The 22,627-nt window shown below is 42.0% G+C and overlaps 1 protein-coding gene across 2 annotated transcripts in view; it reads right to left on the bottom strand.

The window, feature by feature from the left end:
- CPM (carboxypeptidase M) overlaps nucleotides 1-22,627 on the bottom strand; it is a 74,166-nt gene that overhangs the window by 18,600 nt on the left and 32,939 nt on the right. The window contains exons 1-5 of one of the 2 annotated variants that reach the window (XM_043887622.1): nucleotides 18,444-18,643; nucleotides 15,567-15,664; nucleotides 7,342-7,514; nucleotides 5,264-5,448; nucleotides 4,377-4,544 (exon numbers count right to left, since the gene is read on the bottom strand). In XM_043887622.1, the coding sequence (XP_043743557.1) occupies nucleotides 4,377-4,544; nucleotides 5,264-5,448; nucleotides 7,342-7,514; nucleotides 15,567-15,581 (541 nt within the window). In that variant the 5' untranslated portion in view covers nucleotides 15,582-15,664; nucleotides 18,444-18,643. Of the gene's footprint in view, nucleotides 1-4,376; nucleotides 4,545-5,263; nucleotides 5,449-7,341; nucleotides 7,515-15,566; nucleotides 15,665-18,443; nucleotides 18,644-22,627 lie in introns of those variants that run through there. The other variant, XM_043887614.1, reaches the window with a different exon arrangement.

Raw genomic sequence — 22,627 nt, 5'->3', positions numbered from 1 at the left:
GTGGTGCTTCCTAAGGCCCAACTTGACTTCACATTCCAGGATGTCTGGCTCTAGGTGAGTGATCACACCATTGTGATTATCTGGGTCATGAAGATCTTTTTTGTACAGTTCTTCTGTGTATTCTTGCCACCTCTTCTGTTAGGTCCAAACCATTTCTGTCCTTTATTGTGCTCATCTTTGCATGAAATGTTCCCTTGGTATCTCTAATTTTCTTGAAGAGATCTCTAGACTTTCCCATTCTATTGTTTTCCTCTCTTTCTTTGCACTGATCTCTGAGGAAGGCTTTCTTATCTCTCCTTGCTATTCTTTGGAACTCTGCATTCAAATGGGTATATCTTTCCTTTTCTTCTTTGCCTTTCACTTCTGTTTTCTCAGCTATTTGTAAGGCCTTGTCAGACAACCATTTTGCCTTTTTGCGTTTCTTTTTCTTGGGGATGGTCTTGATCCCTGCCTCCTGTACAATGTCATGAACCTCTGTCCATAGTTCTTCAGGCACTCTGTCTATCAGATCTAATCCCTTGAATCTATTTGTCACTCTCACTGTATAATCATAAGGGATTTGATTTAGGTCATACCTGAATGGTCTAGTGGTTTTCCCTACTTTCTTCAATTTAACTCTGAATCTGGCAATAAGGAATTCATGACTGCACAATTGCACTCATCTCACATGCTAGCAAAGTAATGCTCAAAATTCTCCAAGCCAGGCTTCAATAGTACGTGAACTGCGAACTTTCAGATGTTCAAGCTGGATTTAGAAAAGGCAGAGGAACCAACATTTGGTGGATCATTGAAAAAGCAAGAGAGTTCCAGAAAAACATCTACTTTTGCTTTACTGACTATGCCCAGCCTTCGACTGTGTGGATCACAACAAATTGTAGAAAATTCTTAAAGAGATAGGAATACCAGACCACCTGACCTGCCTCCTGAGAAATCTGTATGCAGGTCAAGAAGCAACAGTTAAATTGGACATGGAACACCCATGGAACAACAAACTGGTTCCAAATTGGGAAAGGAGTACATCAAGGCTGTATATTGTCACCCTGCTTATTTAACTTATATGCAGAGTACATCATGCGAAATGCCAGGCTGGATGAAGCACAAGCTGGAATCAAGATTGCCGGAAGAAATATCAATAACCTTGGATATGCAGATGACACCACCCTTAGGGCAGAAAGCGAAGAACTAAAGAGCCTCTTGATGCAAGTGAAAGAGGAGAGTGAACAAGTTGGCTTAAAACTCAACATTCAGAAAACTAAGATAATGACATCTGGTCCCATCACTTGATGGCAAATAGATGGGGGAAACAGTGGAAACAGTGAGAAGCTTTATTTTGGGGGGCTCCCAAACACTACAGATGGTTACTGCAGCCATGAAATTAAAAGATGCTTGCTCCTTGGAAGAAAAGTTATGACCAACCTAGACAGCATGTTAAAAAGCAGAGACAGTACTGTGCTAACAAAGGTCTGTCTAGTCAAAGCTATGGTTTTTCCAGTAGTCATGTATGGATGTGAGAGTTGGACCATAAAGAAAGCTGAGCACCAAAGAATTGATGCTTTTGAACTGTGGTATTGGAGAAGACTCTTGAGAGTCCCTTGAACTGCAAGATTAAGCCAGTTAATCCTAAAGGAAATCAGTCCTGAATATTCATTGGAAGGACTGATGCTGAAGCTGAAACTCCAGTACTTTGGCCACCTGATGTGAAGAACTAGACTGATTTGAAAAGACCTTGATGCTGGGAAAGATTGATGGTAGAAGGAGAAGGGGACGCAGAAGATGAGGTGGTTGATGGCATCACTGACTTGGCGGACATGAGTTTGAGCAAGCTCCAGGAGTTGGTGATGGACAGGGAAGCCTGGTGTGCTGCAGTCCATGGGGTCTGACACGACTGAGCGACTGAAGTACATGAATTTGGAGGAAAAATAGCCAATGTTTACTGAGTGTTTGCTGTTGCTAGGTACTGTTTGAAGGACTTCAGTATCAGCTCTAACCCTCACAGTAATTATCACCTGTATTTTACAGATGAGAAACTTAATTACACATGGTAGGTCATGTACCCAGGGATTCTTGCTAGTGAATGGCTGAAACCAGAGCACATGCCACCTTCCACCATCACACTGCACTACGTCTGTGGATGACAGACATGGGGCATGTGGACTCTTGGGGAGCAGGGGAAGACCCAGACCCCTGCTGCTTCTGGGATTACCACTGCCCATGCTCACTTTCTAGTTCTCACCTCTCAACACCCTATTTTCAAAGGGTTATATTTTATATTTTCTAAGATGCAAAACTTCTATTTTAAAATCTCTGAATTGGGAAGCATCTTAAATTTGATGGTTGAAAAGCATCATTGTGTTATTAGTTCAGCTGGAAACTTTTTTCTTTCTTGGTGGGACATATTTTACAATCACTGGCATCTTAGATTTGACGAAATATGGTATCTTTGAATGAACTAGTCTCTGCCAGATTTTAATTAGTTATACTTGATATTTGCCTAGTGAAATAAGTTTTCTCAAGTCCATGAGAGTATTTGGGAAGTAATGAAGTAAATATTTATGCTCAGAAAATGGTCAAAATATTACATAACTATTAAGTAATACCTAGGTAGGTCCCTGGAGAAGGAAATGGCAACTCACTCCAGTATTCTCGCCTGGAGAATCCCATGGACAGAGGAGCCTGCAGTCCATAGGGTTGCAAAGAGTCGGACAGGACCGAAGCGTCTTAGCATGCACACACGCATATAGGTCCCAGTTTTAGCCAGGAAGAATTACTCTTTTCTTCCTTTTCCGTTACTTACAAGTTTTGCATTTCTAAGCTCATTTTCAACAAGAAATAGAAGAGAAAAAAAGGAAGAGAGAAATGAAACAGAACAAAAGCCCTTGACTGGATGACTGTCTCAGGTAGAAAGAACTTAAATGGCAAAACGGGTGTGGAATAGAGAATGCCTCCTGTGGAGAGTGAGTGCCGCTCTGGATAAGGCCAGTCAGGCCCGGCCAACAAAGGCAACTCGGGAACAGCTCACCACAGCAAAACGAGGTTCCTAGTCCATCTCCCGCACATCTGGCTCCGTCTTGGGAGCCTGTCTCTCGGACACGGGAGGGAAGTCTGGGCTACTGTGGCATCTGGCTGACCCTGCTGCCTTCCAGTCATCGTCTAGGCTTATTGATGTCCCCTGGAAAGCTGGCAGAAACCCGCCCAGATGTAAAAGCCCCGGCTTTTACAAGCGAGGTGACAAGCGAGGAAGTGGCCCGTGTGTGGGAATGCAGGCTGCGGCCTGCTGCTGGCCGGATCTGCTGGCCAGCCTGAAAGGGGGCACTTTTCACCGAGGTGGTGGAAACCTGGTCCCCGCCCACGGTCTCCCCTCTCACCCTTCCATCCCCGGTCCCTCCTATTCTCTTTGAGTCTCCAGACTAGGACTATGACACCCTTGGGCTTCTGCTGATAGTCTTCCTTCTAACAAGAACATTCCCTCTGCCATGTTCCCTCCATGGCAAACTCCTCACTCCCTCCCTCGCCTGGCTATCCTGTTCCAAGGGAGCAAGACTAGAGGGCTCGTCTGTTCAGTCTGCAAAGTGGCTTGAACAATCAGGAGACTTCAGGGAAACATCCGTCTTGCTTCACAAACTGGAAGCTCTGGCAATACTGCCCCCTACCGCTGCGTGGCAATAACTGCCTGGCTGTAAGGAGCACCCTTTACTTCCCGGGAGCTAAGATGGTAAAGAACCTGTCTGCCATTGCAGGAGACATAAGGGAAGCGGGTTTGATCCCTGGGTCGGGAAGATCCCCTGGAGAAGGAAATGGCAACTCACTCCAGTATTCTTGCCAGGATAATTCCATGGACAGAGGAGCCTGGTGGGCTACAGTCCTTGGGGTCGCAAGGAGTTGGACACGACTGGGTGACTAATACACAAGTAGCAACTGTCCCCACGGGATGAGACATCAGAATTACATTTCTCCAAGGCCTTCACTCCTTCCCGCTGTGTTTCAGCTTTACACCCCTGTGGTACACTGTCCCCTTTCTAAATCTCTGATCTTATTCATATGACACTGCCATCACAATTAACTTAGATGTTGCTCTTCTCTGTTAAACTTGGGCTTAAGATCTGTGTCCTGCTCATCTTTCTTGGCACAGTTCCCAGCTCCAAAGTGAATGCTAAACAAGCGTCTGAACTCAGGAAACTTTGGCAGTAGGGAATATGTCTGAGCATCTCTCAAACGGTCGTCCCCCTTCTGGCTCTGTGCTATTAGCTGACAGAGACACGGCTGAAGGGGCTCCACTGTGCCTGACGAACTTCTGGCAGCTGCTGGGGTCAACAAAGGCCAGCTGGCACCTCTGGGTAAATACAACTAGAAGAAGAGTAGAACGAAGAGAAACTCACCTTTCAGTGGATACCAGGAGTATCCATTTATGATTCCATTAGAAAACCCTGTTTTAATTCTACATGAATTCCTTTTCATGTCAGGATTCCGCGAAGCATAGGTGTTTGCAAGATATTGAAAAACATCATCATCAGGGGTTAAGCTCCGAGAGTATAATGTTCCAGTGGCTGCACATGGAAGACAGACCAGGACCTTTTAGTTGATGTAGTGGACGTATACAGTATATTAGCCCCTGCACCATCAAATCCCACACAAAGGCTCTAATTTCCTAGAGCCACTTCCATGAATTTCCTCTACCCACTTCCACTTTCCTCTACCCACTTCCATGAATGCTTCTCTCTACTCTTCTTCCCAGTTTTTGATGGACATAACAGAAGGGATATCACAGAAAATAACCACATACATGTCCAAACTCCTCCTCAATCAGCTTAAAAGTTAAATACCTTTAGTCATTCTTGTTGATTCCAGGAGATCAGTAAACTTACCTTAGGTACTGTAGGGATTAAATGAAGTCACTAGAATATGTTAAATACTTGGTACATACCTCATCCCACAGTTTTAAGAGGAGTCAGGAATTATTATTCATGTGATTAGGTTTTTTTTTTTTCAGCCATGTTGTCTCTTGTGTGCTAATCTAAATTACAATTTTACTATCTCACTGATGAATGTCAAGTAATCCCATTTTTCGTTGTCAGTTCAGACACCTTACCCGTCTACTGTTTATAAATTGTAGGAAGGATAGCTCAGAGTCGAGAGAATGAGGCTTTTTCCACCCCTGCCAGAAAAATTAAGTAGGGAGGGAAAGAGTGTATCCCCATTTACAGGTGGAAGGTTTGTAGTCTCACTCTGGATTTAGAATGCAAGAGCAGGGCCCATGTGTGCTTACCTGGAACACCATTATCAAATGGGTAACTGGCCACCAGGGCACCACCATGGAGGTTTGCAGAGAGGACAAAGGTCTCTGTATTCAGCCACTTCATGACTGCCACGGTCTCAGGCTGCCTTGGTACCTCATTAAACTCAAAAGCATCAGGGAAATTTCTATTCAGGTCATAGAAGTTACTATTATCCCTTTAAAAGAAAGAAGTTTTAAGGGTTTACTGTTGTTATATGAGGGAGCAAATTCCTGTAGAGTATAGACCTTTGCTCTGGGCTCCAGCTTTTTTCCAGATATGAATACAGAGGTGGTAGATGGTTGCCAGAGAAGGCAGTGGCTCCCCACTCCAGCACTCTTGCCTGAAAAATCCTATGGATGGAGGAGCCTGCTGGGCTGCAGTCCATGGGGTCACTAAGAGTCAGACACAACTGAGCGACTTCAATTTAACTTTTCACTTTCCTGCATTGGAGAAGGAAATGGCAACCCACTCCAGTGTGCTTGCCTGGAGAATCCCAGGGATGGGGGAACCTGGTGGGCTGCCGTCTATGGGGTCGCATAGAGTCGGACATGACTGAAGCAACTTAGCAGCAGCAGCAGCAGCAGATGGTTGCCTTGTCAGCCTCTGACGAATTGCACTTGGTATTCATGCACTATGTTGTTCCCTCCTGTATGATTGTTCTTGCCAGTGGGACAGGAGCGATTCGGATGTAAGCAGAGGTTGGATAAGTGTGTGTGTTTCGGGGCTTTTGCTCTCGGGACACTCCCATTTGGAACCCTGAGATCCCAATGCTAGATACATCAAGGGGCCACATGAAGGAATGAGGGACCCAGGTGAGAGCCAGAACTGAAACTCAAGACACAGGGTCCCAGACAGACCCCCGCTGAGGTCCCAGTCATTGTGGCATAGAGACGGACCCTGCTCTGCCCAAATTCCCAACTTACAGAGTGGAGAGTAAATAAAAAGGTGGCTGTTTCCTCAATTCGGGGGCAGTTGGTTCCACAGCAATTGTTATCAGAAATAATAGGAACATGCTATTTTATGCAAATATATTTCTGAAAAGTGGATTGGCTATATTTGTCATAGTTGTTTAATCACTAAGTCCTGTTGGACTCTGTGACCCCATGGACTGTAGCCTGCCAGGCTTCTCTATCCATGGGATTTCCCAGGCAAGAATATTGGACTGGGTTGCCATTCCTTCTCCAGGGAATCTTCCTGACACAGGGATCAAACTTGTGTCTCTGGCTTGGCAGATGGATTCTTTACCACTGAGCCACGTGGGAAGACTTGGCCATGTTTAAATATGCTAAAAAAAAAAAAAAAAACACCTTAAAAGTGGAAGGGAATCCAGTGGTGATTTATCCCTGGTAAAAACAAAATTTTAATTGCACAAATATCAGTGTTTATCAGACATTTGAGAAATTCCAAACTCCCTGAGGCCATTTAAAATACAATAAACTTTAAATCAGAAATACTACAAGACTCACTCTTCTTTATGTTAGTTCTTGGGCTGGCTTAATAAATCAACCTGCTTATCGAGGGGCCAGGTTCTATACCAGGCCCTGGGATTTCTTAGTGATGAACACTATGGGTAGGGCTCCTGCCCTCAGCTAGACATTAAAGGAGAAATGAGACATTAAAATTGTGCTGTGAGGGTCAGGGGCCAGGTGATATGAGTATAACTGGGGACCTAATATCCAATAGGTTAGGGAGGGAGGCTTTGAGGAGATGCTGTTGCAACAGGCCAGGGTGGGCCCAAGGCGGTGGGAATACCAGAGGTGAGAGGAAGCCTGTAGTTGTAGTTTCAGGGGTGAAGAGGGATCTAAGCGGCTGCATCAGGGTGACAGTGGAAAAAGCAATAAAGCCGGAGCAGTGGAGGGTGGGCAGGCACCGGAGTAAAGCAGCCTTATTCAGGGTTTCACGTCTCACAGTCAAAGCCATGCGTGGCCCCGAAGGGTTTCCAGCATGGCAGTGACATACACAGGCTATGAGACGTTTCGTTAATTCCTCTGGACAGGGCCAAGGTGTCCGATCCGATGGGAGCCTTTTGTGGTGTTCTTATGTTTTACAAAGATAGGCCCATTCTTACCTGCCCTCATTGTAAAAACAGTCAGGCTTTACAACAGCTTCGAATCCATCTGGGTTCATTGAGGGCATGATGTGTATCCGGGTACTGTTGATTAGATTTGTGATTTCAGGGTCTCTTCCATCTCTGGTTACAAGATATTCAATTAAATGGAGCAGCAGTTCCCGCCCTACAGCCTGTAGGTGTTAAAGAGAGAAGAGGCTACTTGAGGAAAACAAGGAAAACAGTCCCCAAGGTACAAATTCCCCAACAAGAAACACTACAGATGATATTTAAAACCAAAACCAGTTGTCAGACCACTGTTTCTTCAGGCACATGGCAATCCATCAATGGTATGCTGCAAAATCTTTTTAAGAGTTTAAGTTAATTTTTAAAAAGTATCTAACAATTTACTTTTTTTTTTTCCATTTCAGGGTTTTTTTTTTTTTTTTCATTTATTTTTATTAGTTGGAGGCTAATTACTTTACAATATTGTAGTGGTTTTTGTCATACATTGACATGAATTAGCCATGGATTTACATGTATTCCCCATCCCGATCCCCCCTCCCACCTCCCTCTCTACCCAATCCCTCTGGGTCTTCCCAGTGCACCAGGCCCGAGCACTTGTCTCATGCATCCAACCTGGGCTGGTGATCTGTTTCACCCTAGATAATATACATGTTTCGATGCTGTTCTCTTGAAACATCCCACCCTCGCCTTCTCCCACAGAGTCCAAAACTCTGTTCTGTACATCTGTGTCTCTTTTCCTGTTTTGCATATAGGGTTGTCGTTACCATCTTTCTAAATTCCATATATATGTGTTAGTATACTGTAATGGTCTTTATCTTTCTGGCTTACTTCACTCTGTATAATGGGCTCCAGTTTCATCCATCTCATTAGAACTGATTCAAATGAATCAGTTTTATTTTTTTAATGGCTGAGTAATATTCCATGGCTTTTTAATGGCTGAGTAATATTCCATGGTGTATATGTACCACAGTTTCCTTATCCATTTGTCTGCTGATGGGCATCTAGGTTGCTTCCATGTCCTGGCTATTATAAACAGTGCTGTGATGAACACTGGGGTGCACGTGTCTCTTTCAGATCTGGTTTCCTCGGTGTGTATGCCCAGCAGTGGGATTGCTGGGTCATATGGCAGTTCTATTTCCAGTTTTTTAAGAAATCTCCACACTGTTTTCCATAGCGGCTGTACTAGTTTGCATTCCCACCAACAGTGTAAGAGGGTTCCCTTTTCTCCACACCCTCTCCAGCATTTATTGCTTGCAGACTTTTGGATAGCAGCCATCCTGACTGGCGTGTAATGGTACCTCATTGTGGTTTTGATTTGCATTTCCCTGATAATGAGTGATGTTGAGCATCTTTTCATGTGTTTGTTAGCCATCTCTATGTCTTCTTTGGAGAAATGTCTGTTTAGTTCTTTGGCCCATTTTTTGATTGGGTCATTTATTTTTCTGGAGTTGAGCTGCAGGAGTTGCTTGTATATTTTTGAGATTAATCCCTTGTCTGTTGCTTCGTTTACTATTATTTTCTCCCAATCTGAGGGCTGTCTTTTCACCTTGCTTATAGTTTCCTTTGTTGTGCAAAAGCTTTTAAGTTTCATTAGGTCCCATTTGTTTAGTTTTGCTTTTATTTCTAATATTCTGGGATGTGGGTCATAGAGGATCCTGCTGTGATTTATGTCGGAGAGTGTTTTGCCTATGTTTTCCTCTAGGAGTTTTATAGTTTCTGGTCTGACATTTAGATCTTTAATCCATTTTGAGTTTATTTTTGTGTATGGTGTTAGAAAGTGTTCTAGTTTCATTCTTTTACAGGTGGTTGACCAGTTTTCCCAGCACCACTTGTTAAAGAGGTTGTCTTTTTTCCATTGTATATCCTTGCCTCCTTTGTCGAAGATAAGGTGTCCATAGGTTCATGGATTTATCTCTGGGCTTTCTATTCTGTTCCATTGATCTCTATTTCTGTCTTTGTGCCAGTACCATACTGTCTTGATGACTGTGGCTTTGTAGTAGAGTCTGAAGTCAGGCAGGTTGATTCCTCCAGTTCCATTCTTCTTTCTCAAGATTACTTTGGCTATTCGAGGTTTTTTGTATTTCCATACAAATTGTGAAATTATTTGTTCTAGTTCTGTGAAAAATACTGTTGGTAGCTTGATAGGGATTGCATTGAATCTATAGATTGCTTTGGGTAGAATAGCCATTTTGACAATATTGATTCTTCCAATCCATGAACACGGTATATTTCTCCATCTGTTTGTGTCCTCTTTGATTTCTTTCATCAGTGTTTTATAGTCTTCTATGTATAGGTCTTTTGTTTCTTTAGGTAGATATACTCCTAAGTATTTTATTTTTTTTGTTGCAATGGTGAATGGTATTGTTTCCTTCATTTCTCTGTTTTCTCATTGTTAGTGTATAGGAATGCAAGGGATTTCTGTGTGTTAATTTTCTAATAATTTACTTTTTAAAAATGAATTAGAGTGGAGTAAAGGCTATTTCTTATTGTCCTTTTTTCAATTCACTTGTCTTCCAAATACTTCCTGGAGTGAGAGAGAGAGGGGAAGCTAGAAATCATGCAGGGGAGTGGAGCATCTTCATGAGCACACGTGATACATGGGAGAGCTGTGGGGCCTGTCTCAGTGGATGATACATGGAGGACCACTGCAGCAGACATGTAGATGTTAACAGAGAAAAATCCAAATTTGCAATGCTCATAATTTAAATAGGTTTCTGATTTCCAGATTGCCCTCTTTCCAAGTTCTATTTTCAAATTCCCCTCTTGCACACTTGTGCAACTTTTGCCATACCTCTGTACTTCTGATTTCCACGGTCTCATGTTTTGTTGGCACATCATCCTCACAACTTTTTGCCATATCTGCATATTATCTATACTATTATTTAGTTTGCATTTTCTGTAAACTGGCTTGCTTTTTACTTACATTAAAAATGATAAACTTTGTATAATTATCATTTTGCTAGATTTCATGTTTTTAATTATACAGTAAAATAAAAGCACAACTATGAAAATAAACATAGTCACATCCACCTAAAATTACCTTATGTACCAACAATGACAGGGAAGCTGAAGGCCTGTGAAAAATCTTGCTGTATAAGGGAGAGATTTCCCATTTTTCTTTTCTTTTTTTAGGGAAAAAAAAAAAAGGAATTCACATTTTCAGCCTTATTCTGTAAAGATCTGATTAGCCTACATTAATTTTCCCCTGTAACCCTGAGCTCAAAGGTTCTGCTTCTAAGTAAGGAGTATTTACCTCTTACATGTGATCAGATGTTGTTGAGGGGTTAGGATATGGGAAATCAGTGCAGCAGGTGGTTAAATAAGGATGGTGCTGCCAGTGCATTAATGAAGGCCACGGGCAACAAAAGAATCTTCAATTATGACTCTACTGTAGCAATTCATGGCTGTGACAAAGAAGGAACAATACTGCACTCTATATCCCTTGCTGGCAAGCAAAGAGATCACGTCTTATGAATTTGTTATCCTAATGGAGGCAGAATAATTGAAAATGGAACTAAGAAAAATTTAAATATGTGAATTATATATTTATACATAGCCATAAAATTGAGAGTGGAAATAAATTCCATTCTGACTTCAATTTTTTCTTTCCCCACTCATGTCTGTCTTCTTCCACTACTGTGATTTTTGTTTTTATAGTCCAAATTGTAGGTTGAAAAAGGTCCTTACAAACTAATAACTAAAAAAGTCAAGTGAGTCACACACTGGTTTCCAATTCAGTGTTTTGGAAGCTCAAATACATTTGCAAGCTCCTTACTGCCTTCCCTAAAACCAGAGGAGGAGGGGCTGGTAATTTTAAGTTGTGAAAGGCTCTACAAGTGGACTGTGTGGTTGGTTGAAGGGGGGCTTTCCTGGCAAGGGGAGGGGAAGAGAAAAGGGTCAAGGAAAGGGAGGAGGAAGTGAGATTTCTAAATGCTGGTTCGAGACTGCAGGATGCTGCCCTTAGAGGGATGCACCAGGAAAAACCTGAGGCCAATCTGAGTTCCTGATCAATATGAAGTGAGCCATATTGGAATCCCCACAGGATTCTAAAAGTAAATTTCCTCTTAACTCTCTGAATCATACATTCTCAAGCATGCTTGAACTCAAGACAGGAGTTGGCAATGAAATTCATCCACCCACAAGCAAATGAAAACAAAGAGTAAGAAGCTGTGATTAAGCTATACAACTAAATTAGGCAACTGTGGTGGTGTGAGTATAGGATAGAAGGTAAGAGTTAAGGTTTATAGTTAACAGCAAGGGTGGGAGCTAGGGGAGAGGAGGGGAGAGATGAGTTTTCAAAGTGCTAATTTATTCACTTTTCATAGCAATGGGTCATAGGATATTACCCAAAGTCTAATAATATATAAAAATCATTATAACTTCAGTTTTTCCTAATTTTTTGACTTCAGAAGAATCTTCTGATAATTAATTTCTTATTTTGAGAAAATAACAAGTTCACCAATCATTTTCATTTCACTTCAGTTCTGTTAAGTTCAAGTTGTTAAATCTCATACTTCTTAAAGATAACACATTATGACACATCTTATTTCCTTTTGATTCCTCTCATTCTGTTACTACAGAAATAAAGAGATATGTAGAATAGCATCTGGCAAATAATAATGACGGCTATTTCTAAGTGACAGTATCCTGAATAGTTCTTATTTACTCTTATTTTTCTAGTTCTTTTAAATGAAAGAAAACCTATGTTCTTTTTACAAAAAACAAAATCATGATTCTTTCAAGGACACAAATGTGTGACTAATGTATTTTGTTTGCCTCCATACTCCAACAAAACAAGCCACAAATTCTTAACTGTATAGGGTGAAATAAAAATCTTGGAAGTGTGATAAAGAACTGATTAAAAAAAAACCCAAAAAACCAAAACAAACAAACAAACAAAAAAGAACTGATTAAGAGTCAGATAATCTTAAAACTGGTGAGATAAACTGATAAAATTTCAGAGAGAGTTAAATAAGGTCCTTGGACAATATTTTCTCGTCTCTATAAAAGCAAATTTATGCCACATATTATTCAAATTAATTCTTCTCAACCTTAATATAAATGTCTCAAATACTCATTCATGTTTTATGTATAGGTCTCCCTTCATTTAAAATTAAGTCTTTGAACATGAGACCTTAGAGAGACTAAAGTTTTTTTTTTTAATGTGGTCAAAAGTGTTTCCATTGACTTATCCAGCCTTTCATTTAGCTTTCGCTTCCTTTTGTGAGAGTGTGGAGAATCCCTAATGAAGAGCCTGAAAGGCTGGGTGAGCACACCGGCTTCTAGAGTGTTTCTCTGATAATTCATCTGGTCATTAAGATGGCAATACCCGAGGAGGGACCTACAGATTGTCAGAGTGAGTGAAGTCAGTCAGACTGAGAAAGAGGAATTATACAATAGCTACAATTGTGTACACTATATACAATTATAATATTGCTTATAAAAGGAATCTTAAAAAATATGATACAAACAAAATTATTTACAAAACAGAAACAGACTCACAGAGAATGAATTTATGGCTACGAGGGAGGAATGTGGTGTAGAGTGGCGAAGGATAGTTAGGGAGTTTGGGGTTAACATACGCACAGTGCTATATGCGAAATGGATAACCAACAAGGACCCATTGTATAGCACAGGAAACTCTGCTCAGTACTATGTAACAACCTAAATGGGAAAAGGCTTTGAAAAAATAGATGCATGTATAACTGAATCTCTTTGCTATACACCTGAAAGTAATACAGTATTAATCAACTATCAGTTCAGTTCAGTAGCTCAGTCATGCCCGACTCTTTGCGACCCCATGAATTGCAGCACGCCAGGCCTCCCTGTCCATCACAAACTCCCGGAGTTTACTCAAACTCATGTCCATCATACTCCAACATAAAATTAAAAGTTAAAAAAAAAAGATGGTAAGAACTCAGGAAAGCAGAAAATAAATCTCTATCAGTTTTACTTCAATTCAGTCAACTTGGAACTTGCTAGATAGATGGAAATGAGTGTTCCAGCACTTATAAGAAAAATTGCAAAAAAATTTTGAAGCAACAATCCACAACTGGGTAGTGTATTGTGTAAGACTGAGTGTTGAGGTCCACAGACTCCTAGAAGGTCCATGCACCTTGAGGACAGCATTCAAAGCTAGTGCCAGAATAGCAAGGAATCCACCCAAAGAAGGTTAAGAATCACTGCCCACAAATGTTATATATGCTGCTTTTTAATAGTGGGCCTTGAAAATGCTCTTTAGTCCCAAAAGTTCTAAGAGAAGAAGAAGGATGAGGAAGCTGGTTAGACCCAGCTACTCCAAGTCACCCTTCTGCTCCTGGGTTAAGCCATCCCTTTCCCCAGCTCCTGGCGGCACCAGGAGGGTGGAACACACAAGATCTAAATTCAGGATAATAAGTTTCTCAGTGGCCCCCAAAGCTGTCAGACACTGTTAACAGCTGGGACACACAGGTTGACAGGACTTCAGGTCTCCACACCCAGAACACACTGACATTCCCCCCTGCATAATCTCAGTCCTTGGCAGTAGTCAAAGAATCAAGGTGAATGAGTGAACTGGATACATTACCTACCTGGAGGGTAAGATGTCAGAAATTTGGGAAAGTACAAGCAAATTCAGGGGTGAACGAGAGGAAGGACTCTTGCTTTTCTTTGGAAGTTTCCACTGAGAGGAATAAATTCTGAGCAGCAGAATGCAACCTTTCGAAATACTAGGAATTCAATAAATAAGCTACTGGAGTCAATTGAGGGCCACATGACTCTTATTAAAAATGGATTCCATGGGACCCAATCAATTGACCAGATAGCAAAAGGGAAAGGAAGTCTGGGGTGCTGTCTATCATAAAAAGTTGTTTTATTAAAAACAAGTTTGCTCAGACTCCCAGCAACATCAAGCCTTTTTGAGCACAGCCTATTATACTCAGAAAAGTAACTTCCACCCACGCATAAATCAGATTCAAAGACAAGCCAAGCCACTTTCTCAGAGGCAAACGTTTGCACCTGAGCTCCAGTGACGAGAAGTCCCCTCGCTGGTCAGGACGGGTTGAGCGGCATGTCTGGACAGGACAGGCAGAGCTGTGTGTCACGCAGGGTGGAGCCTGCTCCTATAAAGCCTGGGTTTGGGGAGGGTTGAGTTGGGACAGGAAGCACAGCATTCAAGCAGCGCAGGCTGCCACACTATTGTAGATCTGGAAGTGTTGTAACAAGTCAGCAGGTCCTACTTAAAGGATTATGCATTTTCTCTGACATTCCCTAAAGTTAAGTGTGTTTGATAAGGTGTGACACAGATCATATGTCAATTTTCTTTACTGTCAAGACTGGAGACGATCTTTCCCTTCCACTAGACTGCCCAGTTGTGTGGGGTCCTGGGAAAGAGAAAATCCTGCAGCTGTCATATTCTCAAAAATAGGAGAGCTGAGGAAGTATATACTAAAATATCTATATATTGAAAAGTATGTATAAATATATATTAAAATATATTTTATTGTACATATAATACATATACAAAAGTATATACTAAAATATATATGAAAGTATACATACAAAAATATACTCTGAGGAAGTAAGGTGAGAAATTTTGGGGAACATTTTCAAATGCCTGGCTCGAATGGCTGGGCAGCCAGGAGTGGTAAAAGGGTATTTTGCAAATTATAAGATAAATAACATAAATGAAACAAAATAGAGTTGATCTCTGATAAGCTGGAAAACAGCAAGATGTTATGATGGAATTTAAGGGTTTGTGGAATGGTGGGGATGACAGAGCCCTAAGCTTGATGGTCTAAACTTAAGCATCAAAAATGCCAAGTTTTGGATTAAGAGAAAGTGACAAAAGCATTAAAAAAGCCAGCTAGTAGGAGGCTGGGTAGCCAGTTGGGACCTTCTTAGTTCAAATATATCACTCTTCTGCTGGCTCACCCTGATGCTGAGCAGGAGGTGGGGAAAACCAACCCAGGAGGCGTTCAGGGACTTGGACAGCTGTCCTTCTTCCAGCCCCCAAACAAAAAGCAAGCTCCGGTTAGCTGCCCGGGGCGCTGGGTAAACAACCAAACGGCTGTGATGCCTTTTGGCTCATGGCTCCTTCAGTCCTCTCAGGCCTTACAGGCAGACCCTTCCAGATTCTTTGCTACAGTGTCTGCTGCCCCCTCTGCACTTACAGAGGGCAAGAGACCCAAGGGAGGGTCCTTGGGTGACACGTCAGATACACGTTCAAACCACGTACATACCTCATCTCCATGCATGTTTGCCACGTACTTGAATTCCGGAATCCCGATTCTGTGTTCCTTTGGAGAGCGTCCCACGACGAGAACCCACAGGTTTCTGCCTTTACGGGGGAGATAAGTACAGAAAAATGAGTAGCCTTTTGAAATGACGAATGAACTCCGGTAGAAGGAGAATAGTGAACAATGATGCTACTTCTCCCACCTGATGAATGTTTCATGACCATCTCAGTTCACGCAACTAACATTTCTGTGCCCGGAATGCTTTTAGTTTACTGCCAGCCAAAATCCTTTCAATCATCAGAAATATTTAACTTCTTATTCTAGAATGTGACTTTTAAAAATTGAAGACTTAGTGGGTTATATAGATCTTATTCTTCCAAAATGTTTAGTAGACATAGTAGGTTACATAGATTTGATTTGTCCAAAATTGTTTTTCCAAAAAGTGTGCTCTGAGTTCCTGGTGCCTTATAGAAGAGATCTTTCTAATTCACACAATAACACAGAAATAATAATTGATAGTTGACTGAGAGGGAGCCAGAACTCTCAGTGCAAGGAATGTGAAAAAAACCAACAGCAAGAAAACATGTAACTCAGAAGGGAGATTGTTTTTACAGTAAATCCTGAGTCTTGTTGTATACAAATGATCATGTAACAAAGCCTCTCAGCAGTGAGTGTCCTTGATGAGTACTGAGTCCTGTCATGTAAGCTGGGAACCACAAACTATGCTGACAATGCCTCAGGGAAAACTTGTAAGTCCTAACTCTGCCAGGGATGGTGAGATTTGGGCAGAGACTAAACTTCATGGAAGATTCACACTGGGCAGATGTTACCATTGCATCTTTGGTTCATATTAACTCAGGTAATCCCTTGTCCTGACCCAGTGAGATAGATTTTTAACCAGACTTTACAAAATGAAAACACCGACCTTCAAAAAATATTAAATAAACTGCTTATGATCATACAGCCAGTAAGAGGCTGTGATTTGAGCCCCAGAACCAAGACCTGAATTCTGGCCTATATGACTTAATTCTAGAGCTCTTAACACTAATGAAAACAGCCTGTCGCTCAAGAAGCTTGGTGTCCTAATCAGCAAAATGCAGAGGTTTCTTTCGATTCTAAAATCACATTCTTTTTTTTAATACACTTTAAAACTAGAGATTTGAGGAGATGTATATTTGATATCTAGCTCCCAGATACAAAGTTCACATATCTGTAATAGCTGAACCTTCCGTGGAATTCAAGAACCCAGGAAAGGAATTTAACAGCAGTCTGTGGGCTAATGTGGAGCCCGTTTCTGCAGAATTTCTAGTGTAGTTCCTTTAATCTGGGGATCCCATAGATGGGGGCATACTCGCTTACCATAAAGAACTCAGGGAGAAGCAGATACTGGACTTGTCTTTTCCATCATTAATTCTTAATTTATTATTATAACAATTGGAGGACAATTCATCTTGACAGGATAATGCTTTAAATTTAGTAATTGCAGAAATTGTCAAAAAAACATCCCCAAAGGGCAGCTTATCTGACTGATGCCACCTGTTCAGTGCAGACAACTCCGGTCATTTATTCACATCCATTTATTTAGTACTGTTATACCCAGGCATTTAACCCTACCGATGGTCATGCTCTGTATACCCAGTGAGTCTCTGATGCAAGCATCACTACACTGGACTGTGACATATATGATCACAGCGTGTGTATAAGGTACCGGTGTGACTGTAGAATAAAGGAAGAAACTTTTCCAAGGAGTGGGATCACATAAAACTTCACAGACGTAGGGTTTTAGAGCTGACTTCTGACCAGGGTTCTGAAGACTGACTCCAAGTTAGCCGTGTGGACAAGCATCAGTACAGTCCATTTGGTGGTTTCCCACTAGAACCACTTTATTAACCAGAATCTTTGATTCCCCCATATTACCAATTCTCAGATCACCTAGGGCTTCAAATTCAGCATGTTACCATTTTTCATGTGAAGTAAATAAGAGCTTTTTTCTGAGCTTTTTTCTATTAAACTTGGCTCTTTAGGTTTCCTTCGGGGGGATTCTTTTCTGTAGCTATTAATGCTTTCAAGGCTAGAATAACCACAGATTTGCACAGAATATGGTCTGGTCCCCTCACAAGCAGGGAAAAAAATTCAGTATCATCTTGACATTGTTGTTGTTTAGTTGCTAAGTTGTGTCCAACTCTTGCTACCCCGTGGACTATAACCCACCAGGCTTCTCTGTCCGTGGGATTTCCTAGGCAAGAATACTGGAGTGGGTTTCCATTTCCTTCTCTAAGGCATCTTTCTGACCCAAGGATCAAACCCATGTTTCCTGCATTGGCAGGCGGGTTCTCTACCATTGAACCACCAGGGAAGCCCATCACCCTGACATAATGTTTCTCAATTGTTTTCTAACTCTGCATTTGCAAAGCTGACCTGTAATATGAAGTAGAGTGTAAGACAAGAAAAACCTGACTTGACATAGGTATTCAATATTATTTGAGGGCTTCCCTGGTGGTCCAGAGGTTAAGAATCTGCCTTGCAATGCAGAGAACACCGGCTTGATCCCTGGTTTGGGAAGATTCCACATGCTGCTGAGCTTACTAAGCACGTAGCGCCACAACTACTAAGCCTGCACCCTAGAACCTATGTGCCCAAATTACTGAAGGCCACTCACCCTAGAGCTGGTGCTCTGCAACAAGAGAAAGCCACATGCAGTGACAAAGGCCCAGCACAGCCAAAAAAACATGTGTGTCTCTGTGTGTGTGTGTGTATAATTTGGTCCAAGGAAGTAGGGAAATCAAACCAGTAAAATCTAAATGAAGAAATATTGGTAGTAACTCAATCTCAATTTTAGCATGAATGGCTCCTAAGTGAACAGCAAAATGAGAAACTTACCTTGAATAACCCTCCATGGCGCCAAGCCTGGGGATGAAAACCAGCCCAAAAACCTGAAGATATTCACCCAATGCTTTTGGAAAGCTAAGCCTCTTGAAAGTTTTTAACCAGCCTCTCCAATGAATACTGGTTATCTCTGGCTTAGACTAAATGCACAAAGGACAAACTATTGACTTTTCACAGCTTGATTGCCAAGGTGAGGCTAATTTAAACAAGATTTTTTTTTTTCCTATCAAGGTTGGACAGGCTGTCTTTATCCCTCCAAGTTCCTGCTTTGAACTTTGAGCACCTACTTTGAACTTTGAACTCTTGAGCACCAGGTGTGCTCAAGAGTTCTGAAATGCTCAGCCACTTTCTCTTCGCTACAAAGTAAAGAAAACCTGGATTCCAAAATTGTCAGTATCTATGTCCAGGAATCCTCTGGGGGCTTGACTCCAAGCCCAGGGATGGGACATGGTGTCCAACTGGGCACCCAACTGAGTTTGCTTGTAGGACCAGAAAAGCGTTACCATTCAAAAGGCTTCACAAAGATCCACAAGGCAAGGAAACAGAACACTCTAGGCATTCAGGAGAAAGGAGGAGGAGAAGCTTGAAAAACAAAGTACGGTATCAACAGGGAGAAATTGAAGGAGTGTCATTCCCTCATCAGAATCACTGGACCCTTGGAAAAGTGCCAATCCCTGAGCCCTGTCTCGTAAATCATACTCAAAGGGGAGGGTCCCCAACCTGCACTTAACAGGCTCTTTTGGTGATTCTGAGGCCCATTAAAAGTTTGAAAGCTGCTCAGATTGAGGCAGTGAATGTCCAGATAGATTTGGGAGGTAAAATCATCTCATTTTACATACAATCATGAACATGTTTCTTTATTAACAAATATACTTTGACTACACCTTTTTAAATGACTGTTTGATATTTTCTTACACAAATGCAGTATCATTCATTCAACAATGCTCCATGGTTAAGTGTCCAACTATAAGTAATCTATGTAAATTACAGCATGTCCACTTAAATTATGTACAGAATTTTTATTTTTTTTAAATTAATTAATTAATTTATTTTACTTTACAACATTATATTGGTTTTGCCATACTTTGACCTGAATCCGCCAAGGGTGTACATGTGTCCCCATCCTGAAACCCCCTCCCACCTCCCTCCCCATCCCATCCCTCTGGGTCATCCCAGTGCACCAGCCCCGAGCACTTGTCTCATGCATCCAACCTGGCCTGGCGATTCGTTTCACATATGATAATTTACAAGTTTCAATGCTATTCTCCCATATCATCCTGCCCTCGCCCTCTACCACAGAGTCCAAAAGACTGTTCAATACATCTGTGTCTCTCTTGCTGTCTCACATACAGGATTATCGTTACCATCTTTCTAAATTCCATATATATGTGTTAGTATACTGTAATGTTCTTTATCTTTCTGGCTTACTTCACTCTGTATAATGGGCTCCAGTTTCATCCATCTCATTAGAACTGATTCAAATGAATTCTTTTTAACGGCTGAGTAATATTCCATGGTGTATATGTACCACAGCTTCCTTATCCATTTGTCTGCTGATGGGCATCTAGGTTGCTTCCATGTCCTGGCTATTATAAACAGTGCTGCGATGAACATTGGGGTGCATGTGTCTCTTTCAGTTCTGGTTTCCTCGGTGTGTATGCCCAGCAGTGGGATTGCTGGGTCAGATGGCAGTTCTATTTCCAGTTTTTTAAGGAATCTCCACACTGTTCTCCACAGTGGCTGTGTACAGAATTTTTAATGTAAAATATTTTACCATGGTAAAGAAATCAAAGTACAAAATTATATAATTACAACTATGTAAAACAGACTACTCACTAACAAAATACCATGGAATGAAACAGCTCCAAAGCATATAAAACCTTAAATGAAATAATTGATGAGTCCCTATAAGAATTGAAAATAGCACACTGTCAGTAAAAATGGGCTAAGTGATAGGGCTATAAAACCAAGACTTTGTTTTCACTTTTCCATCTTTCTAGTTTTTAAAAATGAAACACTAAATCTTATTGTTTATTAAGTTCAGATACTGTGTGCTGAGCTTTATAATACCTGATCTTTACACTTTATAATACTTGATCTTTACAACACCTCTGTGTGGTGGGTGATACCCACAATTCATTGATAAAAGTGGCAGAACCAGGATTCAAACCCAGGTCTGTCTGATTCCAGACCCTAGGCTCTTCAGCAAGTAATAGGTAGGTCAGGGCCAATCCCACTCTGGGGTGATAGTTCCCCAGCAGTTCTTTCAGCATCACACTGCCATAATTTGTCCCTGGAACAAGTTCCAGGCTGCTACCTGTCTATGACCATTGAGCCATAGCAAGACACCTGAACTGAGGGCTACCCTAGAGGGATGGTCCATACTAGGTGTTGATATAACGACCCCATTAGACTCTCTCTACTCCGAGTGTGTCTCTACTCTCTGGACACACACCCAGTGAGAAGTAGAATCCCTGTGTGGGTGGCCTGGTCCCAGGAGCAGACAGACCTGCAGTGATGACAAGGCTGGTGATATGCAAGGTCCAACCCATGAGGCACCAGCCTCCAGGGTGATGGATCAGTTGTTTCCCAGACTAGCATATTTCTCTTTGTGTCCTTACAATTACCCTTTGACCTAAGTCAAAGCTTGGGGGACCTTGCTTGATGCATGAGTTTGCGTCTTCATACATAAGTGGGACCAACAGCTCTATTGGCAAGACTGATGTAAAGCTGGCGAGTTCCTCCCGTCTTCCCTAAAAAAGAAGCCAACGCTCCAACACCAAACCTTCAGTCTCACTTATCCTCATTCCCATGACCACACAGACAAAGCCTGGCATCAAATAACGTCCCAGAGGAGCTGAAAAATAGCACATAACTTCAGTCGGGTTAAACACGCAATCTCCGTGACCTCAGGCCTGGAAGTGGAAGAGGAAGTTCCTGCTAAGTGGCTTATGACAACAACACAAACAACTGCAAACAAAACAGGGAGAAAGTCTCCAGAATGGCTATGTTTGCACGGTAGTATGACTCACAGTTCAGAGCACTTTATATGTGCTCACTTAGCCCTGACAACCATAAGCAGTGGGTACAAAGATTATCCTTTCACACAGGTGGAGGTGCCATCCTAGGGAAGCTCATAGGGCCATGGTTCTCACGTGTGGTCCCAAGACCAGTATCATCAAGTCCTCTGGGAGCTTGTTAGAAATGCACGTTCTCAGACTCCACCCCTAAGTACTGTGTCAGAGACCCTGGGGGTGAGGGCCTGCAGTCCGTGTCTTAACGAGCTCCCCAGGGCATCCTCATGCACGCTAAAGTCTGAGAACCACAGATGCAGAGAACGGACTTGCGGACACGGTGAAAGTCTGAGAACCAGAGACACAGAGATGAGACTTGTGGACATGGTGGGGGACAGAGGGTAGGACGTAACTGAGAAAGTAGCATTGACGTGTTTACATTATCATGTGTAAAACAGCGAGTGGGAAGCTGCTATATGACATAGGGAGCCCAGCCTGGCAGTCCATAACAACCTAGAGGGGTGGGGTGGGAGACGGGAGGGAGGAGATATACATATAATTATGGCTGATTGGCGTTGTGTTGGTTTCTGCCCTACAACAACATTGTAAAGCAATTATCCTTCAATGAAAAATACACATAAAGTTTGAGAACCACAGTAACAAAGGATGGAGCTGGATAGCCTATTCAGAGCCTGCTCTGGTCTTAACCATTATGCTGCACTGTTCCAGTTGCCTAAGGTACAGAAAAGATCAAAGAAACGTAAACCTGTGCCCATAAGTTGCCATGTGCCATTTCTGATGTTGAGATTTTTCTTTCTCCCCTCTGGAGAACTGGAAATGGGACAAGGAGGTTTTGAGGACCCTATGAGGATGGTCTGAGAAGTTAGAGCTATCATCTCCTTCCTTTGGGATGCAAATCTCAGACTGGTCTGCAAACTAGTGTACCACCAGCTTGTTCCCAGACTGCTCTCTATTCAAGGATTACTGGCAAGCCTCAGTGGCTCTGCCCCAAAGCTGTGGAATCTGGGGACAGCTCTACTTCGGAGATTTGTCTGCTAAGCTGACTAGGCTGAAAAAGTCGGGTAGGTGGGGTAGCAATAGGAGGAAGGACATGGACGAAACTCATCTGTTCTACTCAGACCTTTTCTGGGACAAAAAAAAAAT

The sequence above is a fragment of the Cervus elaphus genome, chromosome 3 (genome assembly GCF_910594005.1).
Source record: "Cervus elaphus chromosome 3, mCerEla1.1, whole genome shotgun sequence".
Taxonomy (NCBI): Eukaryota; Metazoa; Chordata; class Mammalia; order Artiodactyla; family Cervidae; genus Cervus; species Cervus elaphus.
This window is presented reverse-complemented; position numbering and strand designations above follow the sequence as displayed.